This window comes from Pseudopodoces humilis, chromosome 4 (genome assembly GCF_049639895.1).
Source record: "Pseudopodoces humilis isolate 2021_Gansu_Grassland_sample_001 chromosome 4, ASM4963989v1, whole genome shotgun sequence".
NCBI lineage: Eukaryota > Metazoa > Chordata > Aves > Passeriformes > Paridae > Pseudopodoces > Pseudopodoces humilis.
The window spans coordinates 69,650,828-69,671,221 of NC_142203.1; the positions used below are offsets into that span (position 1 = coordinate 69,650,828).

The 20,394-nt window shown below is 42.6% G+C and overlaps 1 protein-coding gene across 1 annotated transcript in view; it reads left to right on the forward strand.

The window, feature by feature from the left end:
- The first annotated feature begins 2,733 nt into the window (after window positions 1-2,733).
- Window positions 2,734-20,394, forward strand: part of DCAF12 (DDB1 and CUL4 associated factor 12) — a 31,952-nt gene continuing 14,291 nt past the window's right edge. Inside the window, exons 1-7 of the mRNA XM_088053962.1 lie at window positions 2,734-2,969; window positions 3,771-4,025; window positions 14,063-14,269; window positions 15,516-15,576; window positions 18,206-18,399; window positions 19,488-19,553; window positions 20,205-20,367. Of these exons, the coding sequence (XP_087910088.1) occupies window positions 2,874-2,969; window positions 3,771-4,025; window positions 14,063-14,269; window positions 15,516-15,576; window positions 18,206-18,399; window positions 19,488-19,553; window positions 20,205-20,367 (1,042 nt within the window). The 5' untranslated portion in view covers window positions 2,734-2,873. The remainder of the gene's footprint in view (window positions 2,970-3,770; window positions 4,026-14,062; window positions 14,270-15,515; window positions 15,577-18,205; window positions 18,400-19,487; window positions 19,554-20,204; window positions 20,368-20,394) is intronic.

Sequence of the window (20,394 nt, forward strand, 5' to 3'; positions counted from 1 at the left end):
TCATGCCGTGACGTCACCTGCGCCTGCCGGGCCAATCGGGAACGGCCGATGGTGACGCCACCGCAACAGGGAGGGGGCGGGGCGAAGGCGGAGCCACGCCTCTTCGCGGGGCGGGGCCAGGGAGTTTCCGTGTGTCGTCCGTGTCTCCGTTCCTGTCGCTGTCGCCTGCCTTTGCCAACCACTGACCCTGTCCCTGTCCCATTCCTGCCTCTCTTTCATCCCCTTACCAGCCTTTGTCCGTATTGCATCCCTAACCCTGCCCCGGTTCCATCGCTGTTCGAGCCCCTGTCCCTGTCTCTGCCCTTGTCCCTAGTCCTGCCTGTTTCCTCTCCCCTCTGTCTTGCCCCCTCCCTGCCTCTCCTGCTGCTCCTGCCACTGTCCCTATCCCTTTACCTGCCTCTGACCCTGTCCCATTCCCTGTGTCATCTCTATCCCTACCCTGTCTCTGTCACTGTCCCTTTACCCTGTTTCTGTCCCTGTGCTGCCTGCAGGTCTGTCCCCAGCTCCTGCCCTGCCCGGGAGCTCCTCCAGCGCCTCCTGCCCCTCTCGCAGCTGTGCATCGTGCCAGGGCTCCCCAAGGGGCTGGATGTAGGTGGGTGGGACACAGAGGCCATGCCATCCCACACCCTTCTGCCTCTTCCCTCAGCAGCAATGGCTACCTCACCTTCCGAAGGGACTTCGGGGACATTCCGTCTGGGTTTTCAGCCTTTTGAGCCATCCTTGTTCCGAAATGGAGGGGTTTTGTCCAAAGTGGGCGTGGTAGTTGTGTATGTGAGGGAGGATGTGGAGAAAGGAGTTAATCATGGTAAATTATGACTGCAAATGGCCAAACTGGAATTACAGCTTTTATCCTCAGAGGAAAGCCTGAGAGGTTAATTTATAATTTCTTTTTCAGTTTGCTTTCTCACAGCACCTTTATCTTTGGGGTTGGATGAAAACACTCAAGGTCATAAAAACAATGTTGTATTAGGAAAATGTGTACTGATTCCATATGACTTGAGGCAGCATCAGATGTCAGGTGGTCAGAAGCTGACATTTTCTCAAAGTCTGTCTGCATATCACATGTTTTCTCTACTCTGCAATACCACTGGCAAGTAGCAATTGCTGGGTTTGGATCACATGAAGCTTTGCCTCTGAAACATAGAAAAAGAGTGTATGAGCCATGTGGACATCAGAAAAAGACATCCTTCCACATGGGTCTCAAAGGGGTGCAGTGAAATGCAAATGCAGTATTATCTCTTTAATTCTCCAGCAATAAGTGATTTCCCAGGTGGAATGTGTGGGAAAATGACTGGGGATAAAATTAGAGAAAAACAGAGAGTTATATTCACATTCTAACAGAAGTTAGTACAGAAAACAGAGGGTGAAGTGCAGTTATGACTCTCTGGATGGGATGTGGTCAGCATGCCCAACTTCCCACACACAATCCATGTTAAAGGGGACTGAAGGGAGGGTGGAGCGGAATGGAGACACCAGGGCCAGGCTCTGTTGTAATCCTGGCAAGAGGGGGAACTCAGTAGTGCAGATAAACTGTTTAGCAGCTGAAAACCAAGGAGGAAAAGGAGATGCCTTGCTGCTGAACCAGCTACCGCGGCAAGATCACAAATGCCCACCTCCCTTCCAGAGGCTACCTCAGGTGTGACACTGACATTACCCACCTGCAAGGTACAGCTACCCCACACTGAACATGACCAGAGTTACTCAAGGTAGTGCAAAAATAGTATAAAATTAAGTTTAAAATGGGGAGAAGTTAGGGAAGGTTCCACTGTAACTTCTGGGATTGACTGACTGGTCAGGCTGAACCTGTCAAAACTATAGTCTTATGTACGGTGATTGTTTATCTTGTTTGCTCTGAATACGTTTTTGCAGCCAGATACTATCACCAGCAATATTTGCACCTCAATCTGTCAGTTTTCTATTACATTAATAAAATATTATTATTCTGTAAATTGTCCTTCAAGAGTGTTAACAGTGGGTAAAATACTCAACTGTGGGGGCCTTGGAGATGCCTTCTGGCCTCTAATGCTTTTGGTGTGCATCCCTGGATCTTTCCTGGGGTGCCAAGAGACCAGCTAAAGGCGTGGGAACCCTCAAAGGGGTTTTTGTGTTTCCACGTGACCCTGAATAAGTCAGTTGAATCACCTTCTGATCCAGTGGACAGTTCAGTGAAGAGTTAGACATTAGGAAGAATTTCTTCACAGAATGGGTGATTAGACATTGGGAATGAACTACTCAGGGAGGTGGAGGAGTCGCCATTCTGGAGATCTTTAGGAAAAGACTGCACATGGCATTCAGTGCCACGTTCTGGTTGACCGGGTGGTGTTCATAGGTTGGATTGGGTGATACTAGAGGTCTTTTCCGACCTAATTGATTCTGTGATTCTGACCCTATAGTGGGACCCTGACAGACTGGTCGGTCACAAGTGTCTTGGCTTTCCTGGGGAGCTCAGAGTCTGATCAAACGCGAAGGGTTTGGGAATATCTCCGTTTCCTGGGGAGATTCCCAAACGTCCACCTTGTACTAAGCTCGCCCTGCCGCAAGGGGACGCCATACCTAGTCCCGCTGATTTCGCTGTCATGGCAACGGCAGAGGTTGCGGTCCGGTTGCTAGGCAACAAAGTGCCCGGGCGGGGCGGAGCCGCCGCCGCAAAGCTGCGACGCAACTGTCGTAAAAAGGGGAAGGGAAAAAAAAAAAAAAAAAAAAAAAAAGCACCAAAAAAACTAAACCCCGTGGTGTTGTAAAATGCCGTGAGGCGCGGCCGGCGGGGCCTGACGGACAGAGCCCGGGCCCGGTCCCGCTCCATATGCCCCGAACCGCCCCGTCCCGCTCCATGTGGGGCCGCTCCTCATCCACATCTTCCTCATCCTTCTACTATGGCCCGGAAAACAGTTAGCAGGAAGCGGAAAGCGGCGGGGGGTGCCGCCGCTGGGACCGGGGGTCTCCAGGGGGGGCAGGGAAGGGGTGAGGGGGTGGTGGGGGTGAAGCGCTTGTTCCCTGTGGTCGGAAGAGGGAGAAGCGCTGGTTCCCGGGGCGGGGCGGACGTGCCTGTCCCCGGGAGGAAGGGGGTGACCCTGTCCGGGGCTTGCGGAAGGAAGGTGTCCTGGGGGGTCGGGGATCCTGGGGAGTGGCAGCCAGTCCCGGTGGTAGCCGGTGGTAGCCAGGGATGAGGAGGTCACCTGGGGAGGAACAGCCTCGGTCCTGGTGTCACTCAGAGAGGGGCAGCCGCCAAGTACCAGGGTCACCGGGGAGGAGGAGCCCCTGGTCCCAGGATCAGTCCCCCCCTTTTTCCACGCGCCCCGGGGCTCGCGGCGCCCCGTTGGGTTCGGCCGTTCGCCGGTCGCTGCCGCGTAGCGATGATGGCTGGATGGCTCTGGCCCGGTCGGAGGAGGCCGAGCGCCGCGGTCGGTATCGGGGAGCCGCCTGGGTGTCACCCCTACGCCTGCCAAGCTGAGGGCGAGTGCTATCGGCGCTGCCCCTCTCCGGTTCCAAGCGCTCCGCTCTTTCCCGTGGGCATTTGGCGTGGCAGCGGTGCCGAACCCCACGGACTGTCGTTATATCATCGCCGTGTTACTTCTTTAGCAGATACTTACGTTTAATGTCACGCTGCTAAAGGCTCTATCGGCATTCCCGAGTTAATTTCCGTGCGCGGTGTTCCATGGGTGGTTTGGAAGGGTTCAGGGTTTTGCTGGGAATATCGCTGAATTTGAAAGGGTGGTGTCTTAAAGTTTGTTCTAGTTGGTTTATCCACTATCCAAATTTATTATCCACAGTACGGGTGGGATCACTCGGTTCACAAAAGGAAAAGGCTCCCGCCGGTGAAAAGGTCTCTGGTGTACTACGTGAAAGGGAGAGAGGTCCGGATGCAGAATGAGTCCAGCTACCACCGCTTGTTGCATGGATACGCAGCCCAGCAGCTCCCCAGCCTCCTGAAGGAGAGGGAATTTCACCTCGGAACACTCAATAAAGTGTTTGCCTCCCAGTGGCTCAATCACCGACAAGTGGTGTGCGGGACAAAATGCAATACGGTGAGTGGCACCTCTCGCTGTTTCCCTTTCCTCTGTTAATTATTCCGCCTCTACCCTCAAAAGTTGCTTATCATAATCAAAGTGTGTGGATGGCCAGGGAAAACATTAGGAATTAGGAGTGGAGTCAAAATCGCGCCCAATTAACTGAACAAAAGCAAATGCTTAAGGACGATCTTTCTTCATCTGAAAATGTTGCACTGTAATTCCCAGTAAAGCACTTGTGTGATCTGTACAGAGTGATTTACACCTGGCTGTGGGATGAGGAGCAACAGTGGGATTGGATCTTTCCTTTTGTCCTGCAGATGAGAAGCTAATGGACAGATATTAGCATCTCTAATGGTGGCTGTCAGTGCTTGGCCGAACTTGCTGCTAAAGTTCCTTTTTTCTGTTATGTTCAGTCTTACACAGTTTGGTTTTACATATGTTTCTATGCTGATGGCTTTTAAAAGTTGTTCAAAAACTGTGGTTAAACTCCAGATATTTGTCAGAACAGCCAGAAATGTTCTGAACTTTAAAAAAAAAATAAATTCCAGATTTTCAGTGTTATCCTTTGCTTGTTGACTTTATAATTATTCACTCTAAAACTGTCTCCAGTGCTTGAATAGCTTCTCTGGTTTATATATTTTTACATGCTTCTACAAAAACTAAAAACTCCTCAGATTCTTGAAGTGATGTTTTCAAACATTTCATGGGAATATTAAAATGGTGTCCTGTGGGACTAGTAAATGGAGGAGATCATATTTCTTAGGTAATATTCTCTCCGCCAGAGTTATTAGCCCAAGTTCATTGGCTGAGATAGCAGTTTCATGCATGGAGTTGTGATTGAATTAGTACAAAATCCTACACTGCAGGTTGGTTGGTGCCACAGAAGGGAATCAAGGGTTACAAGGAATGAATGCATAGGTGAAGCAGCTCTTAAATCTCAGAGTGTATAAATTGCTTCTTTGCCTCAAGATCTTTCTGTGCCATGCCAAAGCCATGCTCAGTGGTCTGACCAGCAAGGGACAGTGGGCTGTTTTTTTTTCCATTTTGGATGATTAAACATTCTGAGATGGTCTGTTATTTTTCACAGTTGCACAGGGGGAGGCTTTTATGCAGTAGCTCTTAAGATGCAGAGCCTAACTGTATAAACAAAGCAATCTTTTAACAGCAATAAGCTGAAAATAGAATCTCTCTGCCTACTTTCTCCACATATGTTCATCTCCTCAGCCAGTCAGCAGCCAGCACTGGTTGTGGTTGTAGAGCTGCTTACAGGAGACAAACTCCTGCTGCAATACAAGCTCCCAAAAATCTTGCTTACTCTAGCAAGATGACTGTATGTTTTATAGAGTTGCAATAATTTTGCTGTGTTCTATAACTTTTGTAGCTCTGGCGCTTCTGCTGCAAAGATAAATGGACAAGTGGGTTGTTAACGCAACCTTGCAGAAAATTGTTGGGGACCAAATAATCATGGAGCTGAAGAGGGATTCAGCAGTATTGTTGTTCCCTTTGCACATGCTGCAGCCAAGGGTGCTTGTCCACAGCCAGACTTAGAGACGGACCTTCTCTGTTATTAAGCAAAATAGAGTGATTGCAGAAAAAGTCCCTGCAGCATTGTGAAAGATCATATATGAGTGCTGTAATAACTGTACGTTGTTTGCTTTGTGCTCACATTTGAACAAGTAAAGTGTTAAACTCTACACTCTAATTATGAGATCTTTCTCATCTCCTGAGTGTGTGACCTATTAACGAAAAATGCCTTTGCTTATTCTCATATGCTGAAGTTGTGGTATTCAAGCTGGGACTAAATCGAAAACACCTTGGTTGACTTCAGCAAGGTCTGCTGCATTGGAGTTGCACTTAATTAAAGTTAATGCAAGAGAAAAATACAAACTATAGCAGTTATTTTAATCAGGGCTTGACTGTGGCACTGAGTGCTTTTAGCATTTAATTTATAAATTGCCCATCACTGTGCAGTGCCAGGAGGATTCACTGTTCTTAATGACAAAACAAAAATATGCTCTTGTCATAGAGGAGGAGGTTTGGGTTTAGTCACTTGGCAGTACTAGTTACTATAAAAATACTGAAGAAAATATGGAGCTCTCTGTCAATTACTCTTTTTTGATGAATAATATGATCAGTTTAATTATGTGGAGTAACTTTTTATCCTTAAAACTATTCCAGGGTGTGAAATAACTTTATTCTTCTCCAGTGGATCATGGTGCTCATAGTTGAGCAGCTGTAAATCAAATATTTCGGATATTTGTGTTCTGCAGAGGTGCATGCTTTTTCTGGTAGATTTAGAATTATGGGAACTATTACAAGCATACAGGCACATAGAATTTCAAGGGAAATCATGCAGACCTTTCACCTGAGCTTTGCAGAGCCAGGATTCCCGTTTGTAAGAATTTCCTAGACTTGCATGCAATGGTCTCCATAATGTTTTTCCAATTAAAATGAATGAGCAGGGAACTTCTAAGGGGTGCAGATATTTAGGGTATGTTCTGATAGGTATCAAAATTACCAAAGACTGATGCTGTGAGGATATATAGAAGAAACAGTCTGTCACAGAAGATGATCTGTAATCTGCAGTCTTCGCTTCAGGCTTCATTGAGAAACTCATGAGACTTAGGTAGGAGACAGGCTTACGGCAAACAAAAACATAAAATACGAGATTCCTGTGTTTTGGGGTTTTTCTTCCTCATTACTGTTTCAGGAAATCATGAAGACTAAAATAACGTCTAAAAAGAGGTTTCCGTAATTTTTCAGCTTCCTTTGCTCTGTTTGCTACATGTACATGTTCAAGATATAATCCTTTCACTAATTGCAAAGTTAAAGATGAAAAACTATAAGAGCTATAAATAATTACCTAAATAAAAGAAGCTAATTCTTTTCCAGTTGCTTGAGAATACATTTGCTTGGAATCTAGTTCAGTTTTTTTTTCGTTTTTCCAGGCAGGCCAAATAGATGCATTTGTGTTTAAAAACTTCCTTTCTGAATGCTCTCTCCTGATTTCTCAAGCAGTTTTTCCAAGGCATCCATAGGTTGGTTTCTGAATGCTGGCTGAAAGCTTTTCTCTCTTCAGCAGATTGCTGTGTTGCCTTGGCTGACTTGCTGTAAATCATCAGCTCTCATTTCCTATTAGAGACTTTAAACTTGTTCAAAGAGATCCTACATTTGTTCTGTGCATCTCATACAATTAACAGCCCTGTCTTGTACTCCTGGGATTGTGGTGAGTGTACAGTGGGAAGTTCCTCCTCTATCTGTGAATGTGAACTGTCTATGGGGAAAGTTATTTCCCCTTGCTTTACACGTTAATGAATCTTCTGGCTTTGCGTATGTGAGGAAGCGTCAAGATGACAGCACATTTCTGATCACTTGTTGGGAATGAGAAGTCTCCTCTAGTTTGTAGCTCTACTCAAAGTCCAGCGAGCAGTGACCGAAACTTGGCATAAATAAACCTCTGATGCCTGTAGCTGGTATTTCCAGTCACATGTCTTTCAGTAGCTTGTGACCAAATAGTCAGGTATTGCTTTCTTGTCTCAAGAGTATTTGCTTTTCTGTCAACTGCATGTGATACTCATGTCTGCCTGGTAGTGTCTGTGCCAGGTATGGTGAGAGTAGGGATGCCCTTTAGCAGATGTCTGTCACTTCTCCATTCTTTGCCATCTGTCAGCATGTATTAGCTGTCTCCTAGCCCCCTGAAATTAAACACAGAGGGTAAAATGCAAATAAAAAATGATAAATATGATTTTGACACTACACAAATGCAGTAACAACAAAGTCTGTGTCCATTAGCTGGTTGTGTTTCAAAGTTTCACAGAAAAGTGGAGTGCCTGATTTCATGGTCTTGTCTCTGGAAATGTGAATTCAAAGTCAACCAACTTGCTTGCTGCTTTTACCTCTCCTCACTTCTTGGGTGGTTTCTTTATATTGTGGATTGTTTTGCTTTTGACCCTTTCAACACGGATGTGTAAGGCCATTGTGCACTTGAGTTGACTCTACTGCGTAACCTGTGAGTAAGTTTTGTGTTAAGATTAGTGCATGTTAGTGTGGCAGATGTAGTTGCCATTCCCTGTGATGCTGGAAAAGTCATGGCAGTCAGATGAAGTCCCAGGTGACTGGAAAAGGGAAGCCATTGTACCTATCTTGAGAAACAGTAGAAAGAAGGACTCCAGGAACTACTGACTGTCAGCATCCCCTCTTTGGGATCATGGGATCTGGTTTCCTCCTAGAAACTCTGCTAAGGCACTTGGAGAACAGGGAGGTGAATTGAGGCAACCGGCATGGCTTCACCAAGGGTAAGTCCTGCCTGACAGGCCAGAGGCTTTCTGTGATGCAGTGTCTGCAGGAGTAGACAAGGAAAGGATCACAAATGTCATTTATCTGGACTTTTGTACAGCCTTTGACACGGTCCCCCACAACATCCTTCTGTCTAAATTAGAGGGAGATGGATTTGATGGATGAACTGTTGGGTGGTGAGGCATTGGCTGCATAATCACAGAGTACTGGTCAACGTCTCAGAGTCCCAGTGGACATCAGTGATAAGTGGAGTCCTTCACGGATCCATACGGGGACCAGTGTTCTTTGATACGATCATTAATGGCATAGGGATCAAGATCAATGGCATGGGGATCAAGTGCACTCCCAGCAAGTTGGATGATAAGACCAAGCTGATTGGTGCTTTGACACACCTGAAGGATGGGATGCTATCCAGAGGGACTGGACAAGCTCAAGGAGTGGGTCCACGGGAACATCATAAAGTTCAAGGCCAAGTGCTGGTGCTGCACCTGGGTGAGAGCAGCCCCTGGTATCAGCACAGGCTGGGCATGAACAGACCCAGAGCAGCCCTGCCCAGAAGGACCTGGGGGTGCCGGTGGGTGAGAGGCTGGACATGGCCCAGCCATGGCACTCACAGCCCAGAGAGCCAAACGTGTCCTGGGCTGCATCCAGAGCCCCGTGGGCAGCAGGGGAGGGAGGGGATTCTGCCCCTCTGCTCTGCTCTGCTGAGACCCAGCTGGAGCATCCAGAGCTGGGGTCCCTGCACAGGAGGGACAGGGACCTGCTGGAGTGAGCCCAGAGGAGGCCACCAAGATGGCAGGAGGGCTGGAGCACATCTCCGACAAGGAAAGGCTGAGAGGGTTTTGGTTGTTCAGCCTGGAGGAGAGAAGGCTCTGTGGAGGCCTTATCATGTCCTTCCAGTACCTAAAGGGGCACTTGAAAAAAAAGATAGGGACAGATGAACAGGGCTTGTAGTGACTGGAAAAGAGGTACTGGTTTTCAGTTTAATGAGGGCAGAGTCACCCGAGATATAAGGAAGATTGTTACGCTTTACCATCAGGCTAGTGACACAGTGGCATGGGTTGCCCACACAGCTGCTGAGTACTCAGTCTGTGGAAACATGAAAAGACAGGTTGAAAGAGCTCTGAGCAGTCTGGTCTAGTTCATGTCCCTGCTCACTACTGGGCACTTGGACAAGATAACTTTTAAGCATTCCTTGCAACCCAAACCATTCTATGCTTCTTTATTTTGATCTTCAGCAGAAAGCAGACATGTGATGCCAGTTGGATAGTTTAAAGTGTCCATGTGTCTTTGGGGCTTCGCATATATTAGTAAATTTGTATTGCTACAGAACAAAAAACCTGATACCAAGTTTTTTACAAACTGAAAAGAAATATATTTATGATCTGAATAAAAGTCGAGGCTGAGAACTTGAAAAAATCAATCACTGCTAGTCAGGTGTGACCAACAGTAGTATTGATGTAGTAGCACAATAAGCATTGTCTTCTTTTGTTGTTTTGTTAGCAAAAATCATATTTGAAGGAGAACAAGTAATAATTTTCCAATTTGATTGCAGGTGAGATCTTTTTGTGACTAGCCTCAGCTAGTCTGGAGTTGTGCTCCTTGCAGAAGTGGGTGTCCCCACCTGCTTGTTTTGGCTAGCACTGATACGCATGTGGCTAGGGAGTCAGCTGGATCAGCTTGCTGCTTTGTGTGCAGACAGGTTTCCTTGTAGGGTTAGTTTCACCAAGGCAGATCCAGTTGACCCTGCAGCTACTTGAGCACTAGTTACTTTCACAAAGGTGATGAGATTGTTTAGGTGGATGGTGAGGAGGAGGAGGCATGTAGATTCTCAAAAGATCTAAAAGACTTTAAGCCAGTTGTGAAACTTGAATGTGACTGGTTCTCTCTCAGTGACTATTTTTAGCGGGGCAAGGTACTTAAGTTTGGTTTCTTTCAAAAGTTGCTATGAATCACAAGAATGTGCCTGTGATTTCTGAGAGAACAGTATTAAGAGGTGGTACACGGAGCACTGTTGTGAGCTCTTGCATGAAGAATGAGCAGTCTCTTTCATGCATGTTATTTGTGCCTTTTAGAGCTCCATCCATCCTGCTTATGTAATAAAGACAGGGTAGGACTGCTGGTTTTTTGTGCAGGGGCAGCAGCTGAGGACACGAGAGTCTGTGCTGCCTTGAAATGGCATTTCAAATACCTCTTTTTTAATCATGCTGTTTAAAGTGAATGCTTTCAGTTGAAGATTCATAGGAAGGGAATTTATCTCTATTGGACTGTTAGCTTTTTGGGTGTTTTTCTCCCCTAAATTATTGTGTCCTGAAAGGCAGTTAAAAAAATGAAAAAACCTAGCTAATCATTCTGCTCTCAGTATTGCATATAAGACTATAATGGGTTTTGCCGTTCATACTGTCATCCTTGGATACTCTGTTCCCTGCCACAGTCTGTACTTTTGGCAAGCTGATTAATGAACTTCCCTCATGAGTGAAGCGAAGTAGTTTCTTCATTAACTTGATCATAAGCAGGTTGGACAGCCATGATGACAGCCATATAGTAATTGGAGGGAAGCCATTTGCCAAAATGACTTCTCACCACTTCTGCAGGCTGTCCTGGGGTGACTGAAAGAAAAATAAGTGTACAGCTATCAATCCCTGCAAATATGCAAAGATCATGAAGTTTCATGTCTGTGTCAATTGTAGTACTTAACGGTGCTTGTCTGCCTTGATCCTTGAGTGATGTCACTGCTGCAAGCTGTACATCTCAACTGCTTTAAAAAAAAAGAAGGAATGTAGATTTCTCTTTTCCATGTCATCTAGCCTGTTTCCTTGTGTAGAACACAGTTGTCTGGCAGAGACCATGGTAGCTGAGTCTGCTGTGTTTCTCACAGATGAAGCATGGCCCTTGCACTTCTGGCAGATGGCCAAAGCAATCCAGATTTGGTAAATCCTGGATGTTAAGTTGTTTGGCATACTAAAGATTGACATGCATATGTTTTACCAGAATGAAGAACACAATTTTATGCAAAGCTTAAAATCAAAAGACAAATACACACAGTTAAGTGTTTGGAGGCTGGTTCACTGTTCGGAGGCTTTTGTCCAGCGAAAACATTGTGGGCTGGGTTTTAGTTTTTACATAATGAGTAGCTGTGAAAAAATTCTTATTTCTGTTTGAGATAACAGAGAAAATTACTGTATGGTTCAGTTATCAGGACTTTGTCAAGACTCTTAATGCCTATGCTGCTTTGATGTTTCTTGCAGATGTACTTATTTCAACAGTTGAAAATATTTTACATTTTATTTACTCTGGTATCTTTAAAACTCCTGAATCGGTACTGAAATTTTCTGCACTCTTAGCTGGGTGCTTCTCTTGTTTCTTGATGTTTCTCCCTTTTTGGCTTTAAAAGTGTCTTATCGACTGTGGCTTATCTTGGCTTCAGTGTGCTGGATTTATAGGGATGACTTCTGGGCAGACAGAGGTGCAGCTTTCAAGTGTGAGCTTTTGCTTCCTGTGATGCCCCAGGTGATGTAAGAATCTCTGTGTGCAGGCAGTGTTTGCTTATTTTACTCAAGGGAGGTGATGGTTGTTTTTAGACTACTCAGTAGACAAGTTCCTGACCAAGCAAGTGGAGAAGTTACTGCTCTGACCTTCACAGCCAAAACAACATACCAGTCCCTTATGTGTGCAAAGTTTAAGTTCTTTATCTTTTTAGTCTGATTAGTTTAGAATTTAGCTAAAGGTATTTTTCATTACTGTAACTTTTTATTAATCAACACAGGCGTATGATGAGAGTGTCAGACTAGAGAATGCAAAGTTTTCATTTTAGTCCTTATACCAGTTGACCTGCACTTCCAGGTGTGAATCTGTTACAGCTAAAGCACAATTCTTCTGAGCCCATGAACATCCTTAGATGTGGATGTGTTTTCCTAATTTGTACTCCTGGTGTCACTAACATTAGGGACCTGCAAGCTTTAGTCCTAGCTACTAAATGGTTAATTTTGTTCAGGGTTTTGGGTTTTTTCAGTAGTTGAAGGAGGATAGGGGAGGGAATTGGGAATTTCTGCGGGAAAGAAATACTAGAGGTGAAGGGGGATGTGCACTCACATGGGAAGGACAAGGGAGGATGAGAGAAGAGGTAATTGCTGATCCAAATCCTTCAGTGCCGGTGTTAATTTTCAAGTGGTTAGGGCAGAGGGACTGCTACGTGCATTGTGTTTTTACCAGCTGTCTCCACAGTGAAGGCTTTGTAAGGCTTGGGAAAAGTGAAGAGTGCCTCCCTTCTACTCAGCTACACCTCAGCTGTTGCCATACACCACATGCAAAATAAAAAAGTAAACATGAAAATGCAGTCTCTGTAGGAGTCATCTGTTTGTGCAAGACTGCTGCCTGCAATCAGTTGCAAGGTGAAGGTATGCATGATTCTAGACACAACACACCAATAGCGATGAGTGGATTTCAGCTTGTTTTGTGGAATGTGTGTAACATACCATCAACCTTTATCAGGTTTTGATAGGACGTTAATATTCTGCCAGTTCAGTATATCAAGTAATAGATATGCTGCTAAATTATCTTAATGTTATTTTTCCTATGCTTTTATTAAAGAACAGATCTACACTCTGTTAGAATTCACCAAAAGCAGCTTGTATGTATAACTTCTCTCTAAGAACCCCTAGATTTTTCTTCTGATCTTTTAGAAATGTCTGACAAAGGATTTCAGAACAATTTCCTTGAGGTGTGTATTAAAATGTGTGGAGGGGTTTTGTTGTTACACTGATCATCTTTGGTTCACTTCCAGAGGTTTTGAGACAACATTCTTGATTATAGAAGGAACAGACTAAAGATGATGTAGAATTTAATTATAATCCTGGGCCATGAATTCTAGATCACTTTCCTTAGTGCCAAGTCAGCTTCAGATCCTCTGTTTCCTTGGCTCACTCAAGTTCCCTCACAGGGCTTTGTCTCCTCTGTTAGATGTATTTGACTGTCAGTACAGCTGCTGTCTGATCACCGTCTGTGAAACGACCCAGCCTGTGAGCCTCCCAAATGAAAGTGCACTTTGGCAGGCAATGTAAACCTTTGTTCTGGTTTAAACTGTAACCTCATGGTTGTATATGTCTGCACGGACTTGACGCTGGGCATAATGTCTGTTTGAAGAGTTGTAAGGCTTTATAAAAGAGTTTTCTGACAAGGTGTTAGTGACATATTGCTCTAATTTCTTGTCTTTTTGCGAGATGAGGTGTATAGTTAAATATCTTCCCTTCAGATGTTTGCACTGACAGTATTGTATTTAGTTACTATTCTCTGTGTATCACAAGGAAATGAATTCTAGCATAAACTGTCAGTCTGCCAAAGGCAAAACTCTATGTTAAGTATATTATCTGTGAGGCAGGAGAATCCATGGGGCTTAATGGCTGTTTTGAGGTAGGTTTTTTCTCACTGTGGGAGGTAGACAGTGAAAAACAATATTGTTTTGTCATACTGAACAGGGAAAAGAATTTTACATTCAAAGGCTTTTTTTTTTTTTTGATTGGGAAACCTCCCATGACAGATTTCTCTCCCTTCCCTTACTGTGAATATGAAATGGGATGATTGAAATAAACCTGTAATTGTTATTTAACCTCTTTTAAGAAGGAATTTATGCATTTTTCAGCAATCCTTTCAGCTCAAAAAGAATGTCAGTTAAAAATAGGGAGGATATTTGACCATCTTGTTTCTCTTATCTGTTTGCTGATGACTTACATGTCTGGGTTTTATTTTTTTTTCCCCAGTTATTTGTAGTAGATGTCCAGACTGGCCAAATTACCAAGATTCCCATCCTGAAGGATCGTGAACCCGGCATGGTGAACCAGCAGGGATGTGGTATTCATGCTATTGAGATCAACCCCTCAAGGACCCTCCTGGCCACAGGTGGAGACAACCCCAACAGTCTTGCAATTTATCGTCTGCCTACACTTGATCCTGTCTGTGTGGGAGATGTAAGTGGGAATATCTGGGGAAAGTTTATTCCATCACTTAAAAAGTTTCTACTTTGAAGTGTGTTTGATCAGAGCAAGGTTAATTTCTAGGAGTCATGTAAGAAAGTAGAGCTCTCAAAGCCTGAAAACGTTTCTGATCGAGTTGTCATTTCTGTTGTGGTATCTTAAATGTAATTGAGTACTCAAACATGAGTGGATTTCCAGGGCTTTGAGTCAGATTTCTTCCTCACCTTCATTCACATCTACTTTAGCTTATATTTTCAGTGCCGAAAGTGTAACAAAAGGTCTAATTGTGATAATGACCTCTGAAACTATTTATAGTGAAAAAGCTCTTTTGAGAAATTAAAATGATGTTGCAAGTTGTTAAAATTTTCCCCTTATCCCAGTGCAGTTTGTGGATGTATTATTCCAGAGGTGGAACTTGGCTTTGAAGATTAGCTCTAACCTACCAGTTTGTGGCAGTTTGATGCACTCTGGTACTGGTTTTATTTCTGAAACATCCTGAGGCCTTTCTAAAACAGCCAGTCTTTAAAGAGACAAGCTGGAGAATATAGTGCTATTCTGTGAGCACTTCTCTCTTGTTTCTCTTTTTCATTCAGCTCCTTTTTATTCAGGACTTCATGTAGATGTTAATTGCAGCAGCAGAGGTCAGGTCAGAGTTTCTGCAGCAACAGATAACCAGTTGCAGCAAGACTTGACTAAAGATTTGCATGACTTGCTCTTAATTTGTGTGATTTTTTTTAGCTTTTTGAACAAAACTAGAGTCTTATGGTCTATTTTCTTCCCCCCATAGGTTTCTCACATGCTAAAGAACAGAGTCTTGAAACATTAATCTGTAGGTCATGTATTGTAAACATAAGATTTTGGTTACTTTTTATAGTAGGTTATGTGTTTGAAGAAAAGAACCCTAACAAGTAGATACTTTACAGAAAAATGCTGCTTTCAGAATAGAAGACATGAGAATTCTGGAAAATTTTAGAATTGAAATTAGTTTTTCTTTGGTCAGAGTCCTGTTTTTCCAACACCTGTTTACTCTTTATTAATTACACACTTCAAAACCACAAAAGTTAAAATTACTGTTAGGTACTTAAACTGTTCCAGCTTGATACTGGAATCTTATCTGTATGCTCATAATGTAGGTCTGTCTTTCTGAGCTTGTACTAAAAATTGAAATGAAGAATACTTGTCTGCTTTGAGACTGCTGTTGAGTATAATGTCACAGAAAAATCTGTCTTTCTTCTTTCAGGATGGACACAAGGACTGGATATTTTCAATTGCGTGGATCAGTGATACTATGGCTGTTTCTGGTAAAGTCGTATTTTCCCTCTTGAGTTTTTTTTTGTTTGTTTTGTTTTTTAAGCTTTCCTTCTCTCTGAATGTTATAGCAATGTTCAATATTTGGTAAGTGGTAAAGCACCTCTATCAGGGCATTTGAAACCACTTGGAGATACCTAGTCTATTTAAACACTTCTTGGACTTAGTACAGTGCTTCATTTTATTTTGTTGTTGGGCCTTAGTCCAGATCTGATTTTTCTAGTATTAGAATATTACTGTGTTTCTAGTAAGGGGATGTTTGAACACAATGAGTTACAGGAAAGGATTCCACATAAGAGGAGTAATTTCAGGAGGTATATTGGCTATTGGTTAATAACTTCAGAATACTTGAGATCAATATTGGTTTTCTGAAGTCATGTGAGAGAGCAATTAATAAAAACTCAGATTGTTTCATCAAGCTCTCAGTACAGTTGTGTGTATATATGCACTTACACTATGGCAGTTAATACAGAAGGCTGTTACAGAGAAATCAGTTAATGACTTTTTGGTAACTAATTGGATAATCATTGTTAACTACATGAAGAATTACTTCAGTAAAGGCAAAAGTAGTAATTTGTTGTTGAATTAATGTAGCAGTTTACTGCCTTTCTATGCTGACAGGGTGTACTTTTCTGTATTCAGAGTTGTCAAACTGCAGGTGACAGAAAATCATAAATAAAACTTAAATAAAAGTCACATATTTGAATTGTTGGTTTACTTTAGTAGAATTTTTTTATCCAAACCCAAAAAGATAATCCTGGAATTTCAATTTTGAATTTAATAGAAAATATGATCCTTGCAAGTCTCTACCCCACATATCTACAAAAAACTTCCCCAAATTCAAGCTAGTAAGCTTGAAGAGAACAGCATAGATTATTACAGATGTCCAGAGGAAAGTTAAGGGCCTGATAGAATGAACAGCATGTGAGATTGAACTGTGTTGACTCAGTATTTTCTGAAAATCTGAGTGGATGTGTGAGTAGAAGTGTTCTTTTCTGCCATATTCTCTACTGTAGTGCTTATAAAGCAGGATGTAGGTTTCAGCCTCTATACCTCAGACACCAAAAAATTGTCAAAAGCAATTAGCAAGACTGCTTGCTAAACTGAATTCTTTAGAACTCATTGATGACCCTAATTGAGAGAAAAAAGACAACTAACTTCTGATGTGGTTTTAATTTTACAGATTTCAGTTGCATCTGTGTATGAAAGTGTCAAGTAGAAATACTTGAACTCCAGACATTGAGGTTATAGCAAGTATTTTTATGGCAAAAGCTGCAGATGAGATGAATAATTCCCAGGATGGCATGAGCTTAGGGTAGCAAATGATACTCTGCTTGGCTTCAGGGCTAACCAGTTAAGCAACATACATGGACTCTTTCCCCTGCCAAGGCTATTAAATGGGACAGCTTCCTCCAAAAGTATGTCAAGATGTTTAGAAATTTTACTGCTGAGTATTCAACATCTGTAACAAACAAGATTAGGTGCAATTAAAGCCAATGGCATATAATAGAGTGGCAGGATGTTGTGCTGCTGGATGCAAGTGTCATTAGGATGCTCCTTTTTGTATTTTTCTCTAGTAGGTGATAGTGGCAAATGCCTGAATCCATCTGTGGGGAAAAACCACCTCTGCTGTGCTGGACGACTCCTCTTGAAACAAGATATTTTGCTTTGCTGTCTTTGCAGCTTCTGCCCTATGAGATAGCAAAGCTAATACATTTAATAGCCTCATATAGATATATAGTTTTTTTTCTGGCATCTTCATTATTAATTTCTTTTGACAGAATTTTTCACTTTATGTAGAAAAGAAATTGAGGTACCTGTCAAATCTGTCAGAGCTGACTTAGATGGAAGTGAGTTTCCTGAACACCAGAAGGGATGTATATAAGGTCTTGGATTAAGCTTGTGTTGTCCAGTGAGCCAGAGGCATTCATCTTTCTTCATCCAGTGTTCTTAACATTAGTGATTTGTATTTTGGATTAATGTATTCAAATTCAGTAGAAAAATAAAATGAGTTCCTGTTTGTTTAGCCTAAGTTACATTCTTTAAGGAAGAAGTGGCACAGATTTTAGCAAAATAATTTTTCTGATAGTTTTCATCCAAAGTGGTACAATTGAGACTTGAAATAGATGTTTCTGCTCAGCTCATGAATGACTGTGTACTCAGCCATAAGCACACTAATAGAAATCAACGAAACCCAAATTGGCATAAACCCAGCTGAGGTTTTTATGGAAATGTTTTCCACTGGTTTAACTGACTGTTTTAGTAAGGCTGAGAGTGACAGGTTATAGTGAACCTATAGTGTTCAGTTGCTTCTGAGTTCATTCTCCGTATGAGATGATGATAATTGTTGCACAGAGTTGTGGGTTTTGATGCATCTTAATCAGTTTGAAAATGTATGAGGTAGTCTAACTGCTTGAAAACCATATGGACAGTTGACAGTGAGTTCATAATATTCTGAACTTTATAAATCATCCTTTTGTTAATAATAACATATGGGCACTAACATTGTGTTCTGTTAGATTAATCTAAGATTATCTGTTTTTTCAGACCCTATTGATTAATCCTTTTTTCTTAAAGAGGAGTTCTGTATATGTGGAATGGACTATTCATGTATTTGATCAGGTTCCCGGGATGGTTCAATGGGTCTCTGGGAAGTCACAGAGGATGTGTTATCCAAAAGCGATGCCAGGCACAATCTCTCTCAAGTTCCTGTCTATGCCCACATAACACACAGTGCTCTGAAGGATATCCCCAAGGAGAACACCAATCCTGACAATTGCAAAGTCCGAGCATTGGCTTTCAACAATAAGAACAAGGTCAGTAAGATAAGCAAGACAATTGAGAAGTTCTGAAATTACCCCTGTGTATTAGAAATATTAAAAAGTAATCTAAACAGAATATACCAGAGGAGCAAGCTAATACATTTTTCTCTGATTCTTTTGCATCCTTGTCTAGTGAGGCGGTGGTTTTAATCTGCTAGGTCTGCTTCTGCCCCAAGTGAATGGAGGAGTCCGGAAGGGGGAAAAACCAACCCCAGACATTTTAGAAGGCACAGTTTTCCTGTGGGTTTGATTTTCGATTTGCATCCTAAGCAGGGGAGTAAAGAAATATTTACAAGAAGCAGAAAAAGCACCAAAACATCTCTTGCAGCTTGAATACCATTCTTGAGTGCTCTTTCTGCTTTCCTTTGCCCTCTGTGAAGACCAACTAACATTTAACAGTTCCTGTTTCAGTGCTGAGTCCTTTCTGGATTGCTCAGCAAATGAGGTGACTGACTCACAGGGCAGGCACGAGCACTTGCTTTGGTGTTATTTTGTTGGTATTTGACAAATGTCAATCTCCCTTATCCTGATCTCCTGTTATTACTAGTGGGTGTAGCAATTCATCCTTCACCACATTGTCTTCCCCCCTGCCCTCAAAGAACAGAAGACGTCTGAAGCAAGGGTGGTGGGTGTGCTGTCGGAAGCACAGTGCTCCTGTAGGCTTTATTTTTCAAAATAGCTGTTAGTTTCTCCTCTGTGATGGAAACTTCATGTAAATTTTTCAGTAGACTGGTGCCTGAAACTTGCTTCAGGGTTAGAATCAGTGTGGGACCTGATGAAGAGAATTGTCAATTCTAGATTGTACTGTCTCATAATTCATTATTTGATTGCCAAGTGAGATTTGTGGTATTGAAAGTTGTTGTTATTTACTCTTTTGTTAATTTTGATTCTGCTTGACACCTGAAGTACTGTATGGTATTCTGTGAAGATCAGTATAAAATGAAAATTATCTTGATAGAGTCTTACAAGATTATGGATAGGTTCAGTCCAGACTGTGCAGCCTGCCTAGAATAGAAGGTGAGTTTTTAAGGATATCTATAATACAGAAACTAACTGTCTTATTTTTATTTTCCTTCTAATAGGAGCTGGGAGCTGTGTCCCTGGATGGGTATTTTCATCTTTGGAAAGCAGAGCACACGCTATCAAAGGTGCTTTTCCATTTGTTGGAGTTAAACTTCAAAAACTGCAAGCAGTTAAGGCTGTTCACTATTCTTAATTTCCTTCAAATATTTGAAGAGCAGCAGTGTTTGTAAAACACTTAAAAGTTCTATGTGAAATGAAATATTTTAAAGTTTGGAGCAGGAAAAGGAGAGAAGCTCTGCACACCTCCTTATTTAGAGGGCAGGAAGCCCCCTTAACTTTCTGCTTGTGTTGGATTAGCTGAAGTGAACCATTCCGTGGAGTATGGTGGATACTTTATCAGTAGAATTCATAAAGGAATTTGCACTTAAATAAGTGTAATGGCAAATCACACCCAGACTTACCTATGCTAGTGAATGTGATCAGCTTTTTCAGCTGAGAGCTGATGTTGCTGTGCATCTGCTAAAGAAATAGAAGCAGCTTAGACAGATCTAAAACAATTTATTAAAATGTCCATTTCTTTTTGCTTCAGCCTTTATTGTCTCAGTTTGCTTCAAATAAGGCACCCCATTGTTTCCCGTTTCTTTCTTCTGTGTCTTTTCACCCGCATTTTGTGTTTTATTTCCATGCAGCTTCCTAGAACATAGCTTACAAAATTGTTCTGTTAACACCCTAGTCTTTTCTTGTAATGGGTTGATTTTTATTTTTTCTGTTTCCAGTTACTTTCCACAAAGTTGCCATACTGCAGGGAGAACGTTTGTTTGGCTTACGGCCAGGAGTGGTCAGTGTATGCTGTAGGATCACAGGCACATGTCTCCTTTCTGGATCCGAGGCAGCCTTCTCACAACGTTAAATCCGTCTGTTCCAAAGAACGAGGCAGTGGTAAGAAGCCTGTCAAAGGTGCTTCAA